General features: G+C 41.4%; 1 protein-coding gene across 1 annotated transcript; it reads left to right on the forward strand.

Moving 5' to 3' along the window:
- The first annotated feature begins 725 nt into the window (after window positions 1-725).
- LOC139124028 (origin recognition complex subunit 4-like) lies at window positions 726-18,917 on the forward strand. Its single transcript, XM_070690164.1, has 11 exons — window positions 726-1,057; window positions 2,414-2,504; window positions 3,782-3,952; window positions 10,927-10,975; window positions 13,204-13,352; window positions 14,508-14,681; window positions 15,483-15,569; window positions 16,548-16,656; window positions 17,158-17,253; window positions 17,728-17,795; window positions 18,199-18,917. The coding sequence occupies exons 1-11, from the start codon at window positions 927-929 to the stop codon at window positions 18,379-18,381; spliced, it is 1,308 nt and encodes a 435-aa protein (XP_070546265.1). The 5' UTR covers window positions 726-926; the 3' UTR covers window positions 18,382-18,917.
- The last annotated feature ends 81 nt before the right edge of the window (window positions 18,918-18,998 follow it).

The following is an 18,998-nucleotide window of genomic DNA, read 5'->3' on the forward strand; positions in this document are numbered from 1 at the left end:
ATGTTTAAGTTGGTTGTTGTGAAAAAGTAAATACAAAAACAAATACAAAAACAAATACAAAAATGATGTTTGTTAAAAAATCTTTCCTCCAAAGACTACTCCGGCCCCACGGGCGTTAATAGTTTGGTAGTCTGCAAAATAGATCGATTTTCGGCTCGATCTATCGATCCCGTGGTCAGTATGCCCGCCACTGTAACCTAGTGAGTATTTTGGTTACAATGGCGCGCATATCGACTACGGGATCGACAGATCGAACCGAAAATCGATCTATTCAACAGACTATCCAGCTAGGGAGTGCCTGTGTACTGGCCGTTTGTTTTTAAAATCTCTCCTCTAATTATAGCAACGATATCTTTCAATCTAGGGCCTAAAAAGATTGGATCTTTTTCAACTTACATTCTCAAATATTGAAGTATTGATATATTGTCATATAAAAAGCACTTTAAGTTCTGTAAAGACAGAACTTTTATATAATACGTACGAAATTTGGACTAAAAATAAAAAATTTTGTCAGTGACTCCAATACGAATACGAATACGAAAACGAATACGAAAACGAATACGAAAATAACTTCAGCATCGTAGTAATTTCACTGAAATAACTAATGAAGTTGATTAAAAATTTCAAATTTTAAATATTTTAGATTATTTTTTTGTTTTTGCAAAACGTTATCAAAATAATTTACTAAAATGTTTATGAACGAATTTGAGACTAGGAATAATTTCGAAATAAAGTACACAATGGCGGCCTGGTTGAACACACTGAACAGCGAAAGGCGTATGAAGTGTTCAGGTGGCTAGTGTACCATTCTTATCCACACGTTAGATGCCGAAGGACTTCTGGACACATGGTACTTTATTTCACGAAAACCGCTTCTTTCTAAAAGTGTTCAACTTAGCCAATCGTCTGTAGAGATAGAGTCCGTCATGTTTCGTAGGAAGTCTATCGTCAAACTTGCTGAAGATGAGTGTCTTCGTGAAGTCCAGCGGATTTTGAGAGAGAGACTTTCTCAGAAGTCTGTTCAAACAAAAGTGTATGGCCTTGACAGCCAGAGGAGGTTCGTATTTTGTTGTTGCTTCGATCCACTGCCGTTTTGACTATATTCTCAATACGACCACAGGCCACTCACCCACTGCTTTTCGTAGCCCATAACTCACCCCAGCGATCACAGGCTCTTGACTCAATTCCACAGGCGCTCCTTAGCTGGGTAGTCTGCTTAGTAGATCGATTTTCGGATCGATCCATTGATCCCGTAGTCGGTATGCCCGCCACTGCAACCTAAAAACTCACAAGGTGTGCAACAAAATCACTCAAAAAAACATACCACCCGATCTGTCAACTGGCCGTGCGCTCGCACAAAGCATTCAGAACTACACTCCCATATGCCTAGTTGGATCACAAATTTAACCGTCTCCACAAAAATCACGCCGATGAATGTGTTACTCGCGTCATCTTTAAGAAATCGATGACCAAGCGCTGTGAAATGTGGCCTGCAGAACGATATTCTACCATATGATGTAATTTATTCCACTACTGATTGGCTAATCAACGGCCAAAACAAAGGTCATGGCAAGACGTCACTGGTTAAGTATAGTTGAACCAATCAGCAGTGAAAAAAATGACGTCATATGATAGAATCGTTCTGCAGGCCGCAATTCAACGCGCTTGGTCTCAAAACACGGCCGATTTCTTAAAGATGACGCGAGTAACACATTCATCGGCGTGATTTTTGTGGAGACGGTTAAATTTGTGATCCAACTAGGTATATGGGAGTGTAGTTCTGAATGCTTTGTGCGAGTGCACGGCCAGTTGACAGATCGGGTGGTGTGTTTTTTGAGTGATTGTGTTGCACACCTTGTGAGTTTTTAGGTTGCAGTGGCGGGCATACCGACTACGGGATCAATAGATCGATCCGAAAATCGATCTACTTAGCAGACTACCCAGCTAAGGAGCGCCTGTGCTCAATGCAGGCGAACCGCGAGCCGTCACTGATGCAATAAATGATTGCATAAGTGACGGCTAGGGGTTCGCCTGCATTGAGTCAAGAGCCTGTGCCAGCGATCGTGTGTGGTGGGGACCACAGTCGTTTAGAACCAAACACGACGGCAGCTTTGGGTACGGTGGTAAATGCTCACCACACAGCGGCTGTCGTGTATCGGTTCACAAGTGACTGTGGTGGGGACCGTTCAAAATCGCTGGGGAAAGATGTTGGCTACGGAGGTGCACGACGTCTACTCATGCTTTTAAGGCGTGACTAAATATTAATTAATAAACTCATTTCAGTTTTCCAACAGTGTGTATCATCCCTACTTCTCTGCAATGCTTGAAAAATCACAGTATATGTGTTTAGATCGTACCCAACACTGTCATTTCCAGTACCTTTATGATACAAGTTGGTTGTGTTTCATTCTAGACATCTTTTAGATCTTATGAGAAGATGTGTTTCCATGGGGGAAAGCAACTCAGCTTTAGTGATTGGTCCCAGAGGCAGTGGTAAAACAATGGTAAGAACAGAATAATGTCTTTTACTGTAGACCAAAGACAGTATTCGCTAGACAAAGTGGGAGAAATCACTCCCTACCCATGAATCAGGCATATTTCGCCAGATGTGTGGACTATTTTTGACATTTTATGGTTCACCATATTGTTTTCCCCACTTTTCTCTCGCAAGGGGGGAATGCTGCCCTCTGCTTCAAAACAGGATTTTTTTTTTGAAGGGGGGCACTATAATAAATGAAGCAAATCAGACCTTATCTTTTGTAAGTTTTTTACAACACAGTTCTCATAAGAAACCTAACAACGAACTGATTTGGGAACCCAGGCATTTAACTGTTTACTATCCAAACAAAAAAAGGTAAAATGACTAGGGGTTATTCTGGTAACATTTATCTTCTTTGTACTACCCAAACAAAAAACACGATACTGTAGGGTCAAGCAAGAAAACATTTGTTAGTAAACAAGAAATTCAGGTATGATAGTATTTTCAAACATTTCAGCTATTTTCCATGTAAAATGTCAAATTCATCAGCCAGAATTACAGAAATGAGTTCTCTAGGACCTCCAGTTTAGCACATCACTTTATAAGCAATGAATTTGATTCTGTCTTCCCAGTGGTCTGTATGTTTATCCAACTGTAAACAGTAAACTCAAGGGTTTATTCCCGAATTGTAAACGTAAAAAGATTATTGCTTTGACAATATATGAACACTAGTGTGGATGCATTAAATTTCTCAATTTTGATGTTTGATAATTTTTACTAGGATTTTCTTGAAAAGTGGATTTTATTCATGAAATAAAATCCCAGTGAATAATTTATGCAATATTACATTATTTGACAGGCTTTGTTGAAAAAGGCACTTTATTCAGAACAGAAATAGCTTGTCGTAGAGGGCGCACTTGTTCCAGCATGATTTCATGTCACTGACCTGAAATCATTTTGGCATTATTAAACAAAAATTATCAAACATCAAAGTTGAGAAATTAAATTCACTCCCTTGAAATTTATTTATTTTATTTAGTTATTTATTTTATCTTTAACACAAACTGTTTTTGATGAACAGTGAATTTCTTAGTTGATATTGATCACCAATTTTAGTCATCGGGACCTCCAAGACAATGAAAACAGATATTTCAGTTTGTAAACTTTATCCCAAAATTCATCACGGATGGTTTCATCCTTTTGTTTGTAACTTTATGGTTTAGTCCATATGATGGAATGTAGTAATGTAAAGAGTTCACTTGCAGAAATCTAGTGAATGATATGGATTTGATTTGCTTGTAGCTGTTACAGAGTGTACTGGATGAAGTGAAATCAGACAAAATAGCCAAGGAGAATTTATTACAAGTCAACTTGAATGGTTTACTTCAGACAGATGATAGGATTGCTCTCAAGGAAATTACAAGACAGCTACAACTGGTTAACGCAAAGAAAACGACACGGAGACAGGGCTTGGCCGAAACCCAGGGGCGATGGAACATCCGGGCGTCGTGGCGGCCTTTCCCTTGAAGCCAGTCGCAGATTTGAATGACCTCAAGGGAGGGCAACGTGTTACCCAGGATGCACCTACTGCCAGGGCGGGGATGCACGGTGTCGTGGTGGCCTGGAAGATGACATGGACCCCTTGCGGGATCATGCCATGCATCGGGCAACGTGGTACCATGGTCCCTCCGGATCCGCGACAGCAGCCCCATGGAACTTTATTGAGATTTGATCATCCAAATAACATCAAGATAGAAATGTGACAAACTGTAATATGTCTGTATGTGGGTTGCTAATGCCGCAGCTTGCTTTCATTTTTTTTTTTTTTTTTTTTTTGTGGTGGGTGGGAGGGGATTTGTGATGTGTACGTTATCGTTGCAGGAGCTGAAGTGGCGGCAAATGGCTTTGGCCAAGGGGGGTATGCATGGATAGCTGATGGTCAGTGATGCGAGCAGATAACGGGTTGGACGTCATGCAAGGCATGCATGGCATTCATATTTGATAGTGAGGGTGGACAAGAAGCAGCTGTGATTCGAGAGGCAAGGGTTCATTGTGTGTTCAGCAGAAGTGTGAGGCGTGGTTGTGAGGCAAAGGTAGAATGGCCTGCGTCTCCGTGCCCTTCCCCGCGTTAACCATGATTATAGCAAGCCATAATCATCCATTAACGCAAAGAAACGACACGGAGACAGGGCTTGGCCGAAACCCAGGGGCGATGGAACATCCGGGCGTCGTGGCGGCCTTTCCCGTGAAGCCAGTCGCAGATTTGAATGACCTCAAGGGAGGGCAACGTGTTACCCAGGATGCACCTACTGCCACGGCGGGGATGCACGGCGTCGTGGCGGCCTGGAAGATGACACGGACCCCTTGCGGGATCATGCCATGCATCGGGCAACGTGGTACCATGGTCCCTCCGGATCCGCGACAGCAGCCCCCAAATTAAAGCCAGCCCTCAGACCTGGAAGTCATACAACTGATTATGGAACATCCTTAGGCGACTGCCACTATGTGTACTACAGGATAAACAACCGTTTATTGTGAATAGTTCATAGTTCATAGTCCACAGTTCGATGTTTAATCAAGTGACGTGTACAGTTCCACATATTGTATGCCCAACTTTGCTAACATAGTCATGTAGAGTTTGTACTGTAGATCGAGCGTCGTTAAAGTCCCACTAACTAGTAGGTGTTTCTAACACCTCATGTCCTAGAGACTACTTCCTTGTAGCAAGCATGCGAGGCACAGAGTCTAGAGTCTCTTTCGCTGTCTTTATGTAGACTGGTACGCATCACTCCGCCATCGTCCTAGGGTCTTTATTAGCCAATCTGGTAGGCCAGCCTCGGCGGCGGTTGTGGCAGCACCACTTCTAAAGCTATGTGTGGTATATAGTTCCGCACTTTCATCCCTGAATGCACGAGCAGCTTTCTCAGGTAGTGCGTCAGCCTTTGACGCGTGAGCCACGTGCCATCAGCAAATTGGAAGACCGGCACCGCTGTATTCGTAAGGCAATGTGATCGTCGGTATTTTGCAAAGGCGTTGACCGCACAAACAGATGTCCCGGTTGGCGCAATGCGGAGTACGTACCCACGTCGATACGGGTCAGTCTTAGAGGATTTCAGTCTCACTTCTAGTACACTGCTCAACACTATGTCTTGAGCAAGCAGCGTTGTGGCTGGGTCGAACTGCAGTGGCCCAGCCGCAGTGAATTCACTCACTCTCAAGAATCCGAAGAAGGCGAGGGTGAAGCTTGCCCATAACATGACCTTGTCGTGATCACACAGGCCTTCCCACGATCGTAGGCTCTCCTTTAGGTGGCGAAGTACGTTGATTGTGATTGGCAGACGCGGCCGGCGCACATCACCGATACTCCTCCGGATCCCTTGTAGCGTGCGCTGCAGCAACGCATGGGTGGTGACATCGTCTTCATAGCCTAGCTCGACGTGCTTGTGCATTGCCCCCGCAAGGTACACCTTGATAGTCTTATACGCGAGGCCCCGGTCTGCAAGATTGGTGACAAATAGGATTGCTGCCCTAACCGTGATGGGCGTTGCGCGTAGTCCGTATGATGAGCAGAAGTTGGCGTAGCATGTCTGGCCTACCTGGTATGTGCGTCGCGTGTTTTCAGCAACACTGTGTGAATGTAGGCCATGGCCAGCGTCATCAGTTGCCGCATATCAGGTGCAATGGTCGCAGGTGCTGCGGTACTGGCGTGGGTTGTGCTTGTGCCTCGGGTGCCAGCGTTCTGAATCTCGGCATCTGTGAACGAGAAAGTGAGTCAGCAATTGAGTTATCAGTTCCGTTAATGTGGGCTATCAAGACATGGAAGTTACCTTTGGCTGCCTGATAAAAGATGCCTCTGACCAGGTGCATGATCTTCGGGCATCGGGCTGAGCCTTTTTTCCAAATATGCACTACCGTTTGGTTGTCACAGTGAAAGAGGATACGGCGGCCGTGCCACAAATGCCCCCAAATTGAAAAGGCCACTAGTATGGGTACATCTCTTTCCAGGCGATTGAGGCAGTGAGTGAGGTGGGCCAGGTGACGGTAAACCAGTGGCCCTTATGGTAGCCACCACAGCCAATGGTACCGGAGGCGTCGGTGAATAGATCCAGGTCGCGGGATAAGGTCCATTTGGCTCCAGGAATGAGGCAGTACCATTCCACGTTGGCAAGAAGTCGCACCACCACTTCGCGTCGAGGCGGAATTCACTGGACAAAATGACGGTGGAATTGAGTGCTTGAACTGTCACACTGAGGTCTAACATACGACGGAGGAATATGCGGCCAGCTGGAATGCATTTGCACGCGAAGCTGAGGGTGCCGATGAGGGAGAGTAGCTCTCGTTTTGTGCATGTTTGCCGCTGTAGCCAGGTCGGGAGAACATCAAGGAGGTCTTGTAATTTGTCATTGGGAAGCCGCAATGTCATGGAGATGGTGTCAATGATAATACCGAGGAACGTTATTACCGGGGATGGCCCTTCAATCTTCTCTGGTGCGATTGGGATGGCTAGGTCATCACAGGTACTGAGCATTGTGTCCAGTAGATGCTGGCATTGTCCGGAGTGAGGTGGGCTGGCCCGAGGTAGTCATCCAGGTAGTGCAACAAGTCCTTCGTCCCTGCCCTAGATTGAATGATCCAAAGCAGGGCTTCGGCAAAGCGGTTGAAGAGGAATGGAGCAGAGCGTAAGCCGAAGGGTAACACGCGATCAAAGAAGTATAGTCCTTGCCATTTGAAACCAAGGAGGTGCCAGTCTGCCTTTCGAACGGGGCATAGGCGGAATGCATTTTTAATGTCCACCTTGGTAAGCAAAGTGCCCTTGCCATGTCTGTGCACCATGGCGACTGCGTCGTCGACACGGGAGTAGGTGAGGGTGTAGTCATCCTTGTTTATGTTGTGGTTGACAGAGTCATATCTCGGCCGTGATAGGTCCATGATGATTCGATGTCCCCCAGACTTTTGGGGCGCAACCCGAGGGAGTTGATGATGAAGTTCGGTAGTGGTGGTGTGCGGAATGGGCCAACTGTGTGGCCTGATTGAATTTCCTTTTGTATGGCTTTGGTAACAACCTCAGGGTCTCTCATGGCCGAGTTTGCGTTGCGGGTGTAGCGTGGGCCATTGGTCCCGGTGAAGCCAACGTTGGCGCCGTAGGTGAGGTCATGGAGTAGGGTGGCAGAGTTCGGGTGGCCTTTAAGGGCTGTTGCTAGTTTAGCGAGGTTGATTGGTGTTGTTGGCTGTAACGTTTCGAGTATCGCCGGACTGGCGATCATTCCCTCGAAAGGGCTGGGGTGGCTGCTGACCTGTGACCAGGTGGTGTTGTTGAGCATTGTGGTCAGGTGAGGCGCACACTGTGCATTTGTGTATTCTCCCATAGGGACAGGGGGTCTTGCAAGTCCCACGGTTGAAGGAACGACATACCTGTTGCTGTTGTTGTTGAGTGGAGTCAGGCTGTTTCTTGGCATTGGTATTTTCCCAGTAGTAAGGGTTCGTGGTGCTGTTTGGACGTCTGTTGCACTCGGTCTTGACGTGACCTCGTTGCCCACATCCGAAGCATGTGGGGATCAGTAGGTGTGGGTGTTGTTGGAAGTGGAAGAAGTGCAGCTCTGGATCCGGCTTGCCCAGTTCACCTGGTCAGGGTAGCGTGCCGCATTCAGGCGGAAGGCTTTGTCGTAGTTTAGCCAGGCCTCAGGTTTATAGGCAGCTGCCTGTGCTGCTATGAAACGGTGGTAGTTAGCCAGGGGGATAGCTAGGTGCGGATGGTAGAATGATCTATACATCAAGAAGGTACTGTAACACTGAGACCAGATCTCAAAGTTGTCAATGTTCTTTCGTTTGACTTCGGTGGTGAACGTAGCTATACCCGGGTTGTCAGGATCAAAGGCTATTTGCGTTTTTGTGGCCCTTGATGCGCTTGGGGCAAGGGCATCGGGGTGTAGCTCACTGAGGTCGATGAACTTACCGATGTTCGCCAGATTGTTCAGAGTCGTTTGCTCAACGTATGGTAGAAGGAGGTCGGCTGGCGGCGTAGCTGCTGGTGCGTTAGCCGGTGTTCCCGAACGAGGGGGTGGACGCCGCGTTGTTTCTGTGGAACTGGGAAGCTGGGTCCGCTGCAAACATGGGCGCAGCCATGTTGGCTGTTATGTGTTATGAGGCGCGCCTCCTACGGTGGGTTGATCCAGGAAGTGATGTACGCCATCGGCGGTGACCAGGTCAGTTGTGTGGGTCGCTGTAATGGCTGGTTCTTGTTGTGTTACAGCGTACGCCTGCTGTTGGTGAGTCTGCGAGTGGGCCGGTCGGGCTGCCCGCTCCACACTGGTCTCGATGATCGAAGCAGGCGATAGAGCTCCAGTATCTGTGTGAGCGGAAGTGATAGGGTGGCTTGATGGGTGATGTGCCGTCAGGCCAGCAGCACCGGTCGTTTGGACTTGCAGGTCACGTCGGATCGATTCGACGGCTGTGGCGATTCCGGCCTCAATGAGTTTGGAGATGTGGTCTGTCGCTCCCTGCATTGGTACTGCATCGGGGATCGAAGCGGTAGGGCGCTGGTCATCGGGTTGAGCCTGTTGTCTCCGTACCAAGTAGGGATCAAGGTGCTTCGGAGTCCGCTTCGGTCGCGATGAAGATCGGCGGGCAGCTTGCCGGTCTTTTTCTTTGTTTTACCCATGGTCGGGATGCGTGAAGGATTTGTGATGTGTACGTTATCGTTGCAGGAGCTGAAGTGGCGGCAAATGGCTTTGGCCAAGGGGGGTATGCATGGATAGCTGATGGTCAGTGATGCGAGCAGATAACGGGTTGGACGTCATGCAAGGCATGCATGGCATTCATATTTGATAGTGAGGGTGGACAAGAAGCAGCTGTGATTCGAGAGGCAAGGGTTCATTGTGTGTTCAGCAGAAGTGTGAGGCGTGGTTGTGAGGCAAAGGTAGAATGGCCTGCGTCTCCGTGCCCTTCCCCGCGTTAACCATGATTATAGCAAGCCATAATCATCCAAAAACACTCTTGGAGATAAAGTCTTTGTAAGTGATAGTATTGCTGAGGTCACTGGACTTGGGTCAAAGACAAAAATTACAAATTGTACCAGTATACATGTACAGTGGTATTGTTATTGTATAGTGGTACCAGTATACATGTCCAGTAGTACTGATATTGTATGGTGGTACCAGTATATATGTACAGTGGTACTGGTATTGTATAGTGGTACCAGTATACATTTACAGTGGTACTGGTATTGTATAGTGGTACCAGTATACATGTACAGTGGTACTGGTATTGTATAGTGGTACCAGTATACATGTACAGTGGTACTGGTATTGTATAGTGGTACCAGTATACATGTACAGTGGTACTGATATTGTATAGTGGTACCAGTATACATGTACAGTGGTACTGGTATTGTATAGTGGTACCAGTATACATGTACAGTGGTACTGGAATTGTATAGTGGTACCAGTATACATGTACAGTGGTACTGGTATTGTATAGTGGTACCAGTATACATGTACAGTGGTACTGATATTGTATAGTGGTACCAGTATACATGTACAGTGGTATTGGTATTGTATAGTGGTACCAGTATACATGTACAGTGGTACTGGAATTGTATAGTGGTACAGTATACATGTACAGTGGTACTGGAATTGTATAGTGGTACAGTATACATGTACAGTGGTACTGGTATTGTATAGTGGTACCAGTATACATGTACAGTGGTACTGGAATTGTATAGTGGTACAGTATACATGTACAGTGGTACTGATATTGTATAGTGGTACCAGTATACATGTACAGTGGTACTGATATTGTATAGTGGTACCAGTATACATGTCCAGTGGTACTGGTATTGTATAGTGGTACCAGTATACATGTACAGTGGTACTGGAATTGTATAGTGGTACCAGTATACATGTACAGTGGTACTGGTATTGTATAGTGGTACCAGTATACATGTACAGTGGTACTGATATTGTATAGTGGTACCAGTATACATGTACAGTGGTACTGATATTGTATAGTGGTACCAGTATACATGTACAGTGGTACTGGAATTGTATAGTGGTACCAGTATACATGTACAGTGGTACTGGTATTGTATAGTGGTACCAGTATACATGTACAGTGGTACTGGTATTGTATGGTGGTACCTGTATACGTGTTCTGTATTGTATAGTGGTACCAGTATACATGTGTGCATTGACAGTAGCATAATTTTAGACAACGTATAATGAAGACAAGAAATGATCAAAGGCAGTGTGATCATGTGACATCTTCTGTACAGAAACAGTATTTTATGTTATCTTGTTTGTCTAACTTCAGAGTGTTCCATATCCAGTACACATTTTTCACCTCTTCCTCCCCTCCCCTCCCACACACACGTACACAAATCCCCCTGGGCTGCCACATGCATACTTGTTATGTACATCGTTTCTGAAATCTTTCATTTTTGAATTTCACAGGGTTCATTTGCAGAAACACTGGCGTTTCTTCTGGAGGCATTGAAAAGTGGTAAGTAGTAGTTGTCTCTTTGTGATTTCTGATAATCACCTCTCCTTCAGTTGAGTACAGATTTGACCATATAAATCTCTCATGGACCTGAAAAGGGATACTAAAATTCAAATTTGTTACTGTGCCTAGCAATAGTTTGTTTCTAGCTCAGCGCTAGTGTAGGATTCAATATGTAAGATACTGCTTTGATGCTTGACACAATCAACAGTGATTTCTGCATATTCTAAGTTTGTACGAATATTCATGAGTACAGCACCACAACTCAAGAACAGACACATCTGTAAGAGTAAATGTCACAGACCAGTTTTTCCCGGACTTCATATTTACTGTTTCTTCCTAGGTAATTTGTTGAAATTGTGGTGCAATTTGTTCATTTGCAATTTTAGGATAACTATCTGAGATAGAAATAAAATGAGGAAAAATACACCAAATGTTGCCGCTAACTGTAATGAAAAACATTTGACCATAGTAGTGTTGCTAAATTATTTTCCTTGTCACTATGCAGGGATCCATCTTTGCCACTGAAATCATTTTGTGATCAAATGGTCACATGTGTAACACTAAGGCACTTGCATGCTAGTAATTTTAACAACTTCATGTCAATTTTCACCAAATTGGAATGATTTTAAGCTCACATTTGGTATACCAATGTGAGGTTATCGTATAAGCTGAATCAGTTAATTTGCATGCCATTTGCATGTCTGTATGTCTGTATGTATGTATGTATGTACGTATGTATGTATGTATGTATGTATGTATGTATGTATGTATGTATGTCCACGTCAAAAACTCCTAAACCGCAGCACCTACTGTCTTAGTATTTGGTGTACAGGTGCACCTAGGGTTGGAGATGTGAATTTGTTCAAATGAACTTGTCAGTGTCAAAAATATGCAAATGAGGGGAAAAAAGGAAAAACCCTGCAAATTGCTAAAACTCTGTAATCGTTGGTCAGATTGGGTTGAAACTTGGCATGCAGGTTCCTGTAGGTATTCTACAAAAGGTGTGTAAAAATTGGGATGATATTTGCATGTTTCTATTTTTGGGGTAATTTTTTTCAGTTTTTAGTCAAAAAATCTTTTTCTCTGAAAATACTTGTCCGATTGCTTTGAAAGTTGGTATACATGTTCCTCAGGATGACCTCAGTCAAGTTTATACAAATTGAATTGAAATTTTCATATTTATAATTTTGGGGCAATTTTTCGAATTTTTGGTCAAAATTTTTTTATCCAAAAACTACTAATCTGATAGCTTTGGTATTTGGTATACAGATGCCCAGAGATGGCAATAGTTGGATATATGGAAATTGTCCAGAAATATGCAAATTTGTATTTTTAAGACAATTTTGTCATTTTTGGTCAAGAAAACATATTTTTAAAACAATTTTGTCATTTTTGGTCAAGAAAACTTGTTCTCAAAAACTACTTATCTGATAGCTTTGTAATTTGGTATAAAAGTCCTGAAGGATGTTATCTTCTGCTCGAAGTGTTGGGAAACCCCAAATTTGTATAATTTAGGTAATTTTTCTCAGTCTGTGACCTTAAATGACCTATACCAACCCAGGATATGTTGTGAGACCGTGGTTAAAGCTGTGAACATAATTTTGTCATATTTGGTATCAATTTGTAGTGAAATTTGATCCAGAAAACAAACCTGAGTTTAATTTTTCATTTTTGACCAATGTTTACAATTTTTCCATGTAAGACACACAAGAACTGATAAGAAATTTTGATCCAGGATAATTCCAGATGTCATAATCACCCCCCACAGTGCAAGGCATTTCACCATCTGTAACTAACTTAAGTGCTGTTTACATTCCAATGACAGCACTGATAGCATTTAAAAAATCCCCAAGGTTGTGAATAACTCACCTACTGTACATTTCCCCACTCTCTCACCTTTTTTTTGTCAAGCCTTCTCTGGCTGATTTTTTTATTGGCATTGCTAATGTATGTATGATCTGCTTGTCCCATTGATGTAAAAGTTAGCATGCATGTTTCTAAAGTTTACCTCCAGTACCTATGTTGCAGACCTTATTTGCTGTTGTCATTCTTGTTTTTCTGCTTGTACTGGGTAGAAATCATTGTCATAACATCAATGTAGAATTTTGCTGCACTGAACAGATAGAAACAACATTCATTGTTGATCTTTGGTACCAATACTAGTATGTACCAATTCCAATCAAATGTGAACGACACCGTATCATTGGCGGTATTTTTCTGTGTTGCAGGTGACAAGACATCACAGCCAATCCTTTTTGTGTTGGATGAATTTGATCTGTTTGCACATCATAAAAACCAGACATTGTTGTACAATCTGTTTGATATCTCCCAGTCAGCCCAGACACCCATTGCTGTTATCGGACTCACTTGTAGACTGGTAAGTCACTCAGATAAAGTTTGATATCATCCAGTAAGCTCAGACACCCATTGCTGTCAATCGGACTCACTTATAGACTGGTAAGTCACTCTGATAAAGTTTGATATCGCCCAGTCAGCTCAGACACCCATTGCTGTCATCGGACTCACTTATAGACTGGTAAGTCACTCTGATAAAGTTTGATATCGCCCAGTCAGCTCAGACACCTATTGCAGTCATTGGAATTACTCATAGGCAGGTAAGTCTCTGCGGTAAAGTTTGATATCGCCCAGTCAGCTCAGACACCCATTGCTGTCATCGGACTCACTTATAGACTGGTAAGTCACTCTGATAAAGTTTGATATCGCCCAGTCAGCTCAGACACCCATTGCTGTCATCGGACTCACTTATAGACTGGTAAGTCACTCTGATAAAGTTTGATATCGCCCAGTCAGCCCAGACACCCATTGCTGTCAGTGGACTCACTTGTAGACTGGTAAGTCTCTCTTATTAAAGATTTCATGTTTTAATAGGATTGTAAAGGTTTCAAAATATACCTTTATGGGACATTTTAGTGAGATGATCATTTCAAAAATTTGTCACAAAACACTGATATACTTTTGTTTTTAAAGTTTTATTGGTAACACTTGTCAGAATGGTGTCACAACAGCAGAGAAATTGTTGGATGTTCTTAAATACAAACAGTTGTTGATACAATTGTATTTGGCATTTGAATACAATGTGGAATGTGGGCATAGCCTTGAAGACCAATAATTTTATGATGTCACTTGTTTTACATTCAACATCTCTCACTCTGTGATGTCATACATATTCACAAAACTGATCTCGTCATCATATTAGAATGATGTCTGTCTTGCTTTGATGTGCAGTGATACAGGAGTAAACTCAACAATAAAATACTAAACCTGTTCACCCCCAATTCCACATAGACAGGTCCACACTCACCATTGTTAACAATAAGTTTAGACCAAACCATGGTTTTAAAAGGGTTAAGGTCTGATCAACCTTTGCTTGGTAAAGCCAGGCAAGACACATATATTCAAGGAGTAAATCACATGACAGGTTTTGACAACTGAACTTTTGTGTCCTATTTATTTGATTTATTGCTTTATTTCTGAAAAATACAACAAAGTACTTTGGCTTGATTTCTTACAGGATGTCATTGAGTTACTTGAGAAGAGGGTGAAATCACGTTTCTCACATCGACAAATTCACATCTTCAATTCACTTACATTTGAAGAGTACAAAGAAGTCTTTGTTGAAATTCTTAGTCTTCCAAAAACATTTCCAGAGAGAAAATTTATGCAGCAATGGAATCAACATGTGAAGGTAAGTCATGTGATATCATGAACCAATCAGAGAAGGACTAGATGAAGGAGGCAAGTCATGTGATATTTTGAGCCAATCGCAAAAGAGTGTCACATCATGTGGAAATTGTGTGTCGTTATGAACAAATCATAAAGAAAGGTCACACCATGCAGGCAGGTCATGTGATGTCATGAACCAATCATAGTGAAGGCACACTAATTGAAGCAAGTCATGTGATGACATAAACCAATCAGTGAAAAGGGTCATATCATGTTCAATTTCAATTAGGTGCTAAAAATCATCTCATGTTGCTGAGTCAACGTATTGAGAAGAATCCCAGTTGGATAGCTGTATACCATGTTAATGTTAGATAAGTTACTGCACATACATAACTGCTGCATTTAACAATGTGGAAATCATGACATACGCACTGTCACAATTGAACAGTCTCACTGCAGACATGACTTTCAAAAGGCATCAGTGGGTTTTGTTATCAAACCCTTGAAGTGTTTCAAAACAATAAGCAATTTTCAGAACACAAATGTATTTATTTTCTTGTCTGTTTCATTGAATGACAAATAGTTGTATAGGTGAATCCTCTTTGATGAAAGCAATATTCAAAGTACAGGTTTATTCATTTGCTGCCTGTCTTACAGGCAGATCCTTTTGGATGATAAGCAATTTTCACAAAACATGTATTTATATTTTTCCTGTTTCATTAAATGACAAATAGTTGTGCGGGCATATCATTTTTGATGATAGTATTGGACTTGAAATGGTGAGGAAGGCTTGACATTATCTCTTTGTTTTCTTTCTTTGCAGGAATTGTCAGAGGAAACAATGACAGTTGATGTCTTGCAGAGACTCTATCACTCTGATAAAAACATCAGAGCTTTGAAGTCATTTCTGGTGAGAAAAGTCAATAGTATCCTAAAACCTGTCCTTTTGGACACCTCTGTGTTTAGGAAACCTCTGTAATCAGGTCACCTTTATAATCAGGACACTCCTATAATCAGGACATCTGTATTGTCAGGACACCTCTGTAATGAGGATGTCTCTGTTATTTGTTTATACAGATGCGCCTCTGCTATGTACAAAATCTACAAGTAAAATGTTACAAGTGTAAAGGCCTGCGTTGGCATTGAATTGTCTCATCAGAAAGTTTACCCACAAGATTACAATTTCAATGGAAAACAAAAAGGCCATCACACCTCCATAATCCTCTTACAGACTAGAACAAAGGTGATCCAAGGGATTGCCATAAAGGCCTTTAAAGGTAGGGGACTCCATCCCAGTGATTGAGTTTGTTCTAGTCTGTAAGAGTATTATGGAGATGTCATATCCTTTTGTTTTCCTCTGAAATTTTAATCTAATAAAGTAAATTTCCTTGCAAGACAATCTTACGTCAGAGGTTTTGTTGCCAGAAGATTTTAACTGACATTTTGGTTGAAATCACTCAAAATGGCATAGAATACTTGTGTGGGTAAAATTAAAAAAAAAAGGTAAAATCTCTGTGTAGAACCAGAATACATCTATTGAAATGTGAGTAACATTTATATAATAAATACAGTCAGTACAAGACAAAATTGTTTTTGCACACTTACCAAACAATGAAATTTGCTGCGTACAGCATTGTAGCACTGACACAATTGTTTGTTAAGTTTGCAATGTTGGTGTCTGCAGGCCACTTTAATAATTGCAGTTTACATTTGTTGTGAACATCTGTACAACAGAGATCCAGCAATCATAAACTAGTTGAGTGGATAATATTGATTAGATTTCTGTATAATGTCGGTGATGTTGTAATAAGTGTGTGTTTTGAGTAAGAGAAGACTTTATAGACCATTGTTTTGTTTATTCATGGATATAATTTTGTTATTGTTGTAGCTTCTTCCAGTTTGTAAATTGACACCAGACCACTGCCAATTGGAGAGTACAGATTTTTTAGAATCCAGCCAGTACTTGACAATGGACTCCAAAGCTGCTATGTTACATGGTGAGTAAAATAGTCCAACTTTCAGATTCTATGATATTTTTATTTTGAATTTTATGTTTGCAAGGATGAGTAGCTCTGTTCACAGTACCAGTGGTCCATAAATCAGGATCAAAGCAGAGAAGGTTGTCCCCATTCCAGCTTGCTTTTTCCAGTAGACACTTTTATTGTACAACTATAGTACCACAAAGTTGTCTACTACTAGTACTAGACAATTAGAATGACGACCATCATGTGATCATTGGTGTTTTTGGTGTAAAACCTTGGTGACCTCTGACCTAAGATCCTTTGAATTGCTCACTTTAAGAGACACTAGTTGTACAATAGTGGGATATCATTACAGTAAAGCAGACTCATGCAGAACCTTTATTGACACACCGACAAAGATCCAGTACATTTTGTTGTTCTCTTTCATCGTATTTTTACCAACATATTTTGTGAAACAAAACAAAACACTGCAAAATTTGATTTACTAATATTCTTTGATTCTGTATCACATTGCAGGAGTGTCTGTCCTTGAGTTGTGTCTGATCATAGCAATGAAACAACTAACTATTCTGTATGATGGAGATCCTGTCAACTTTGAGATGGTTTATAATGGTTTGTTAAAGTCATCTTTCTTCCAAGTAGTTTCACTCACCCACAGTTATCAGGTTGTCCCTTTCACCACAATGGTTTGGCCCTCACCCATTGTTATTAGCAGTGATTTTGGACCTGTTCATTGCAAACCAGGGGTGAACAGGTCACAGTTAGTTGATTTCAGACCCAATTTTCAATGCAGACACTTCTTTTCAACTTACGGACATATAACAGACATTCAACAAAATTCAACTCGGTCAAAAGATGCTAATAAGTACAGTTATCCTTGATTTCTTTGACATATTTTGAAGTCAGTCAGTTTCGTAAGTTTCCTGATGAAAGTGAGTAATTTCACCAAGATACCAGTGACAACAAACAAATAAATAAATGATTCATTCCTAGAAAACTAATAGCAAATAATCACCAATTATAGAAAACAAAAAATGAAGAATTTACGACTATTTATTCGCTAAACCTTACTCTGTTTATTTACAGAATATCAGAAATTTGTTCAAAGGAAAGGCCATTCAATACAGTGCTATGAAAAACCAGTTGTGCTGAAAGTAAGTGTACATTAGTTCAAAGAAGTTTTCATGTGTGTGTGAATTTTATGAAATGCCATTGTTACTACTGTTAATAATACTGTTAATAACTCATGTTTATGCATATTGTACCACCTCTGGCAAACATTAAGTTTGCTTTGAATGAACATAAATTTTGTTAAAGTTGAAACAACTCTGTATACTTTAGCAAGATTTCTTTGATTTTGATAGATTGTTAAATTAGAACAGTAGATATTACTGTCTTGAAGTCATCATTCCATGAAATGTTGATTATTGAAAAATAAGTTGAAATTATAAAGCAAATTAAAAATGATCTTTTTCAGGGAATTTGTCAGAAGAAATTTAAAGACAATTTTTTGTAACTGAAGATATAAATTAATTCAAGTTATATCTCCTCTTTAAGGCATTTGAACATTTACAAGCTCTGGAGTTGTTGAAGCCAGCAGATGGAGGTCAAAGGTCACAGAAAGAGTATCGACCTATGACCTTACTAGTGGATGCCACACAGATCAACGATGCATTGCAGAAATATCCAAACTGTCCAACAGAAGTTAAACAATGGAACACACAGGAAGTGCATGCATAATTATGCAAATGAACCAAAGTTATTTGAATGTTAAGGCCCCAGTAATGCTAACTTTCGATGATTTTCCATCATTTTTATTTATAAATCAATTGCAATGTCTTATTCTACTCCCTAAGGAATGTTGAAACACCCACTATTTAGCCTGTCAACTTATCCTTCAAATGTGTAAAATGCATTTTTATTGTTTACATTTGAATTGTAGTCTGGACCAGAAGTCAGTTTTCAACAGTAACAATAAAGTTTACAACCATAGGGGCTGAGTTGACAAGCTGAACACTGTATATATCAACATTCTTTTGGGGAGGAACAAGGAATTATGGTTCACATTTAAAATAAAAATGGCGAAATTATCATCAAAAGTTAGCATTACTGGGGCTTTAACCCCCACATTTGGTATCTGTTCAACATAATATATTCAAATGGGAAATACCCTGGCATTTTGCTGGCAAGTTTGATATTAATGCTGAGAAATTGTACTGTCAAAGTAGACGCTGTATTTTGTTACTGAATAAAATGCTTTCATATTTATTCAAAAACTGCTTTCTTTGAATTAATTCATTCATCACCTCTGACCAATACACATGTCAGGAGCACACATGAAAGGGCCCATGAAATCT

This window comes from Ptychodera flava (genome assembly GCF_041260155.1).
Source record: "Ptychodera flava strain L36383 chromosome 23 unlocalized genomic scaffold, AS_Pfla_20210202 Scaffold_23__1_contigs__length_28996876_pilon, whole genome shotgun sequence".
Lineage (NCBI taxonomy): Eukaryota > Metazoa > Hemichordata > Enteropneusta > Ptychoderidae > Ptychodera > Ptychodera flava.

Coding starts and splice junctions, on each gene's coding strand:
- LOC139124028 (XM_070690164.1), top strand. CDS start 927: ATGTTTCGTAGGAAGTCTATCGTCAAACTTGCTGAAGATGAGTGTCTT. Junction 1,058..2,413: donor GGCCTTGACAGCCAGAGGAG/GTTCGTATTTTG, acceptor GTTTCATTCTAG/ACATCTTTTAGATCTTATGA. Junction 10,976..13,203: donor TCTGGAGGCATTGAAAAGTG/GTAAGTAGTAGT, acceptor TCTGTGTTGCAG/GTGACAAGACATCACAGCCA.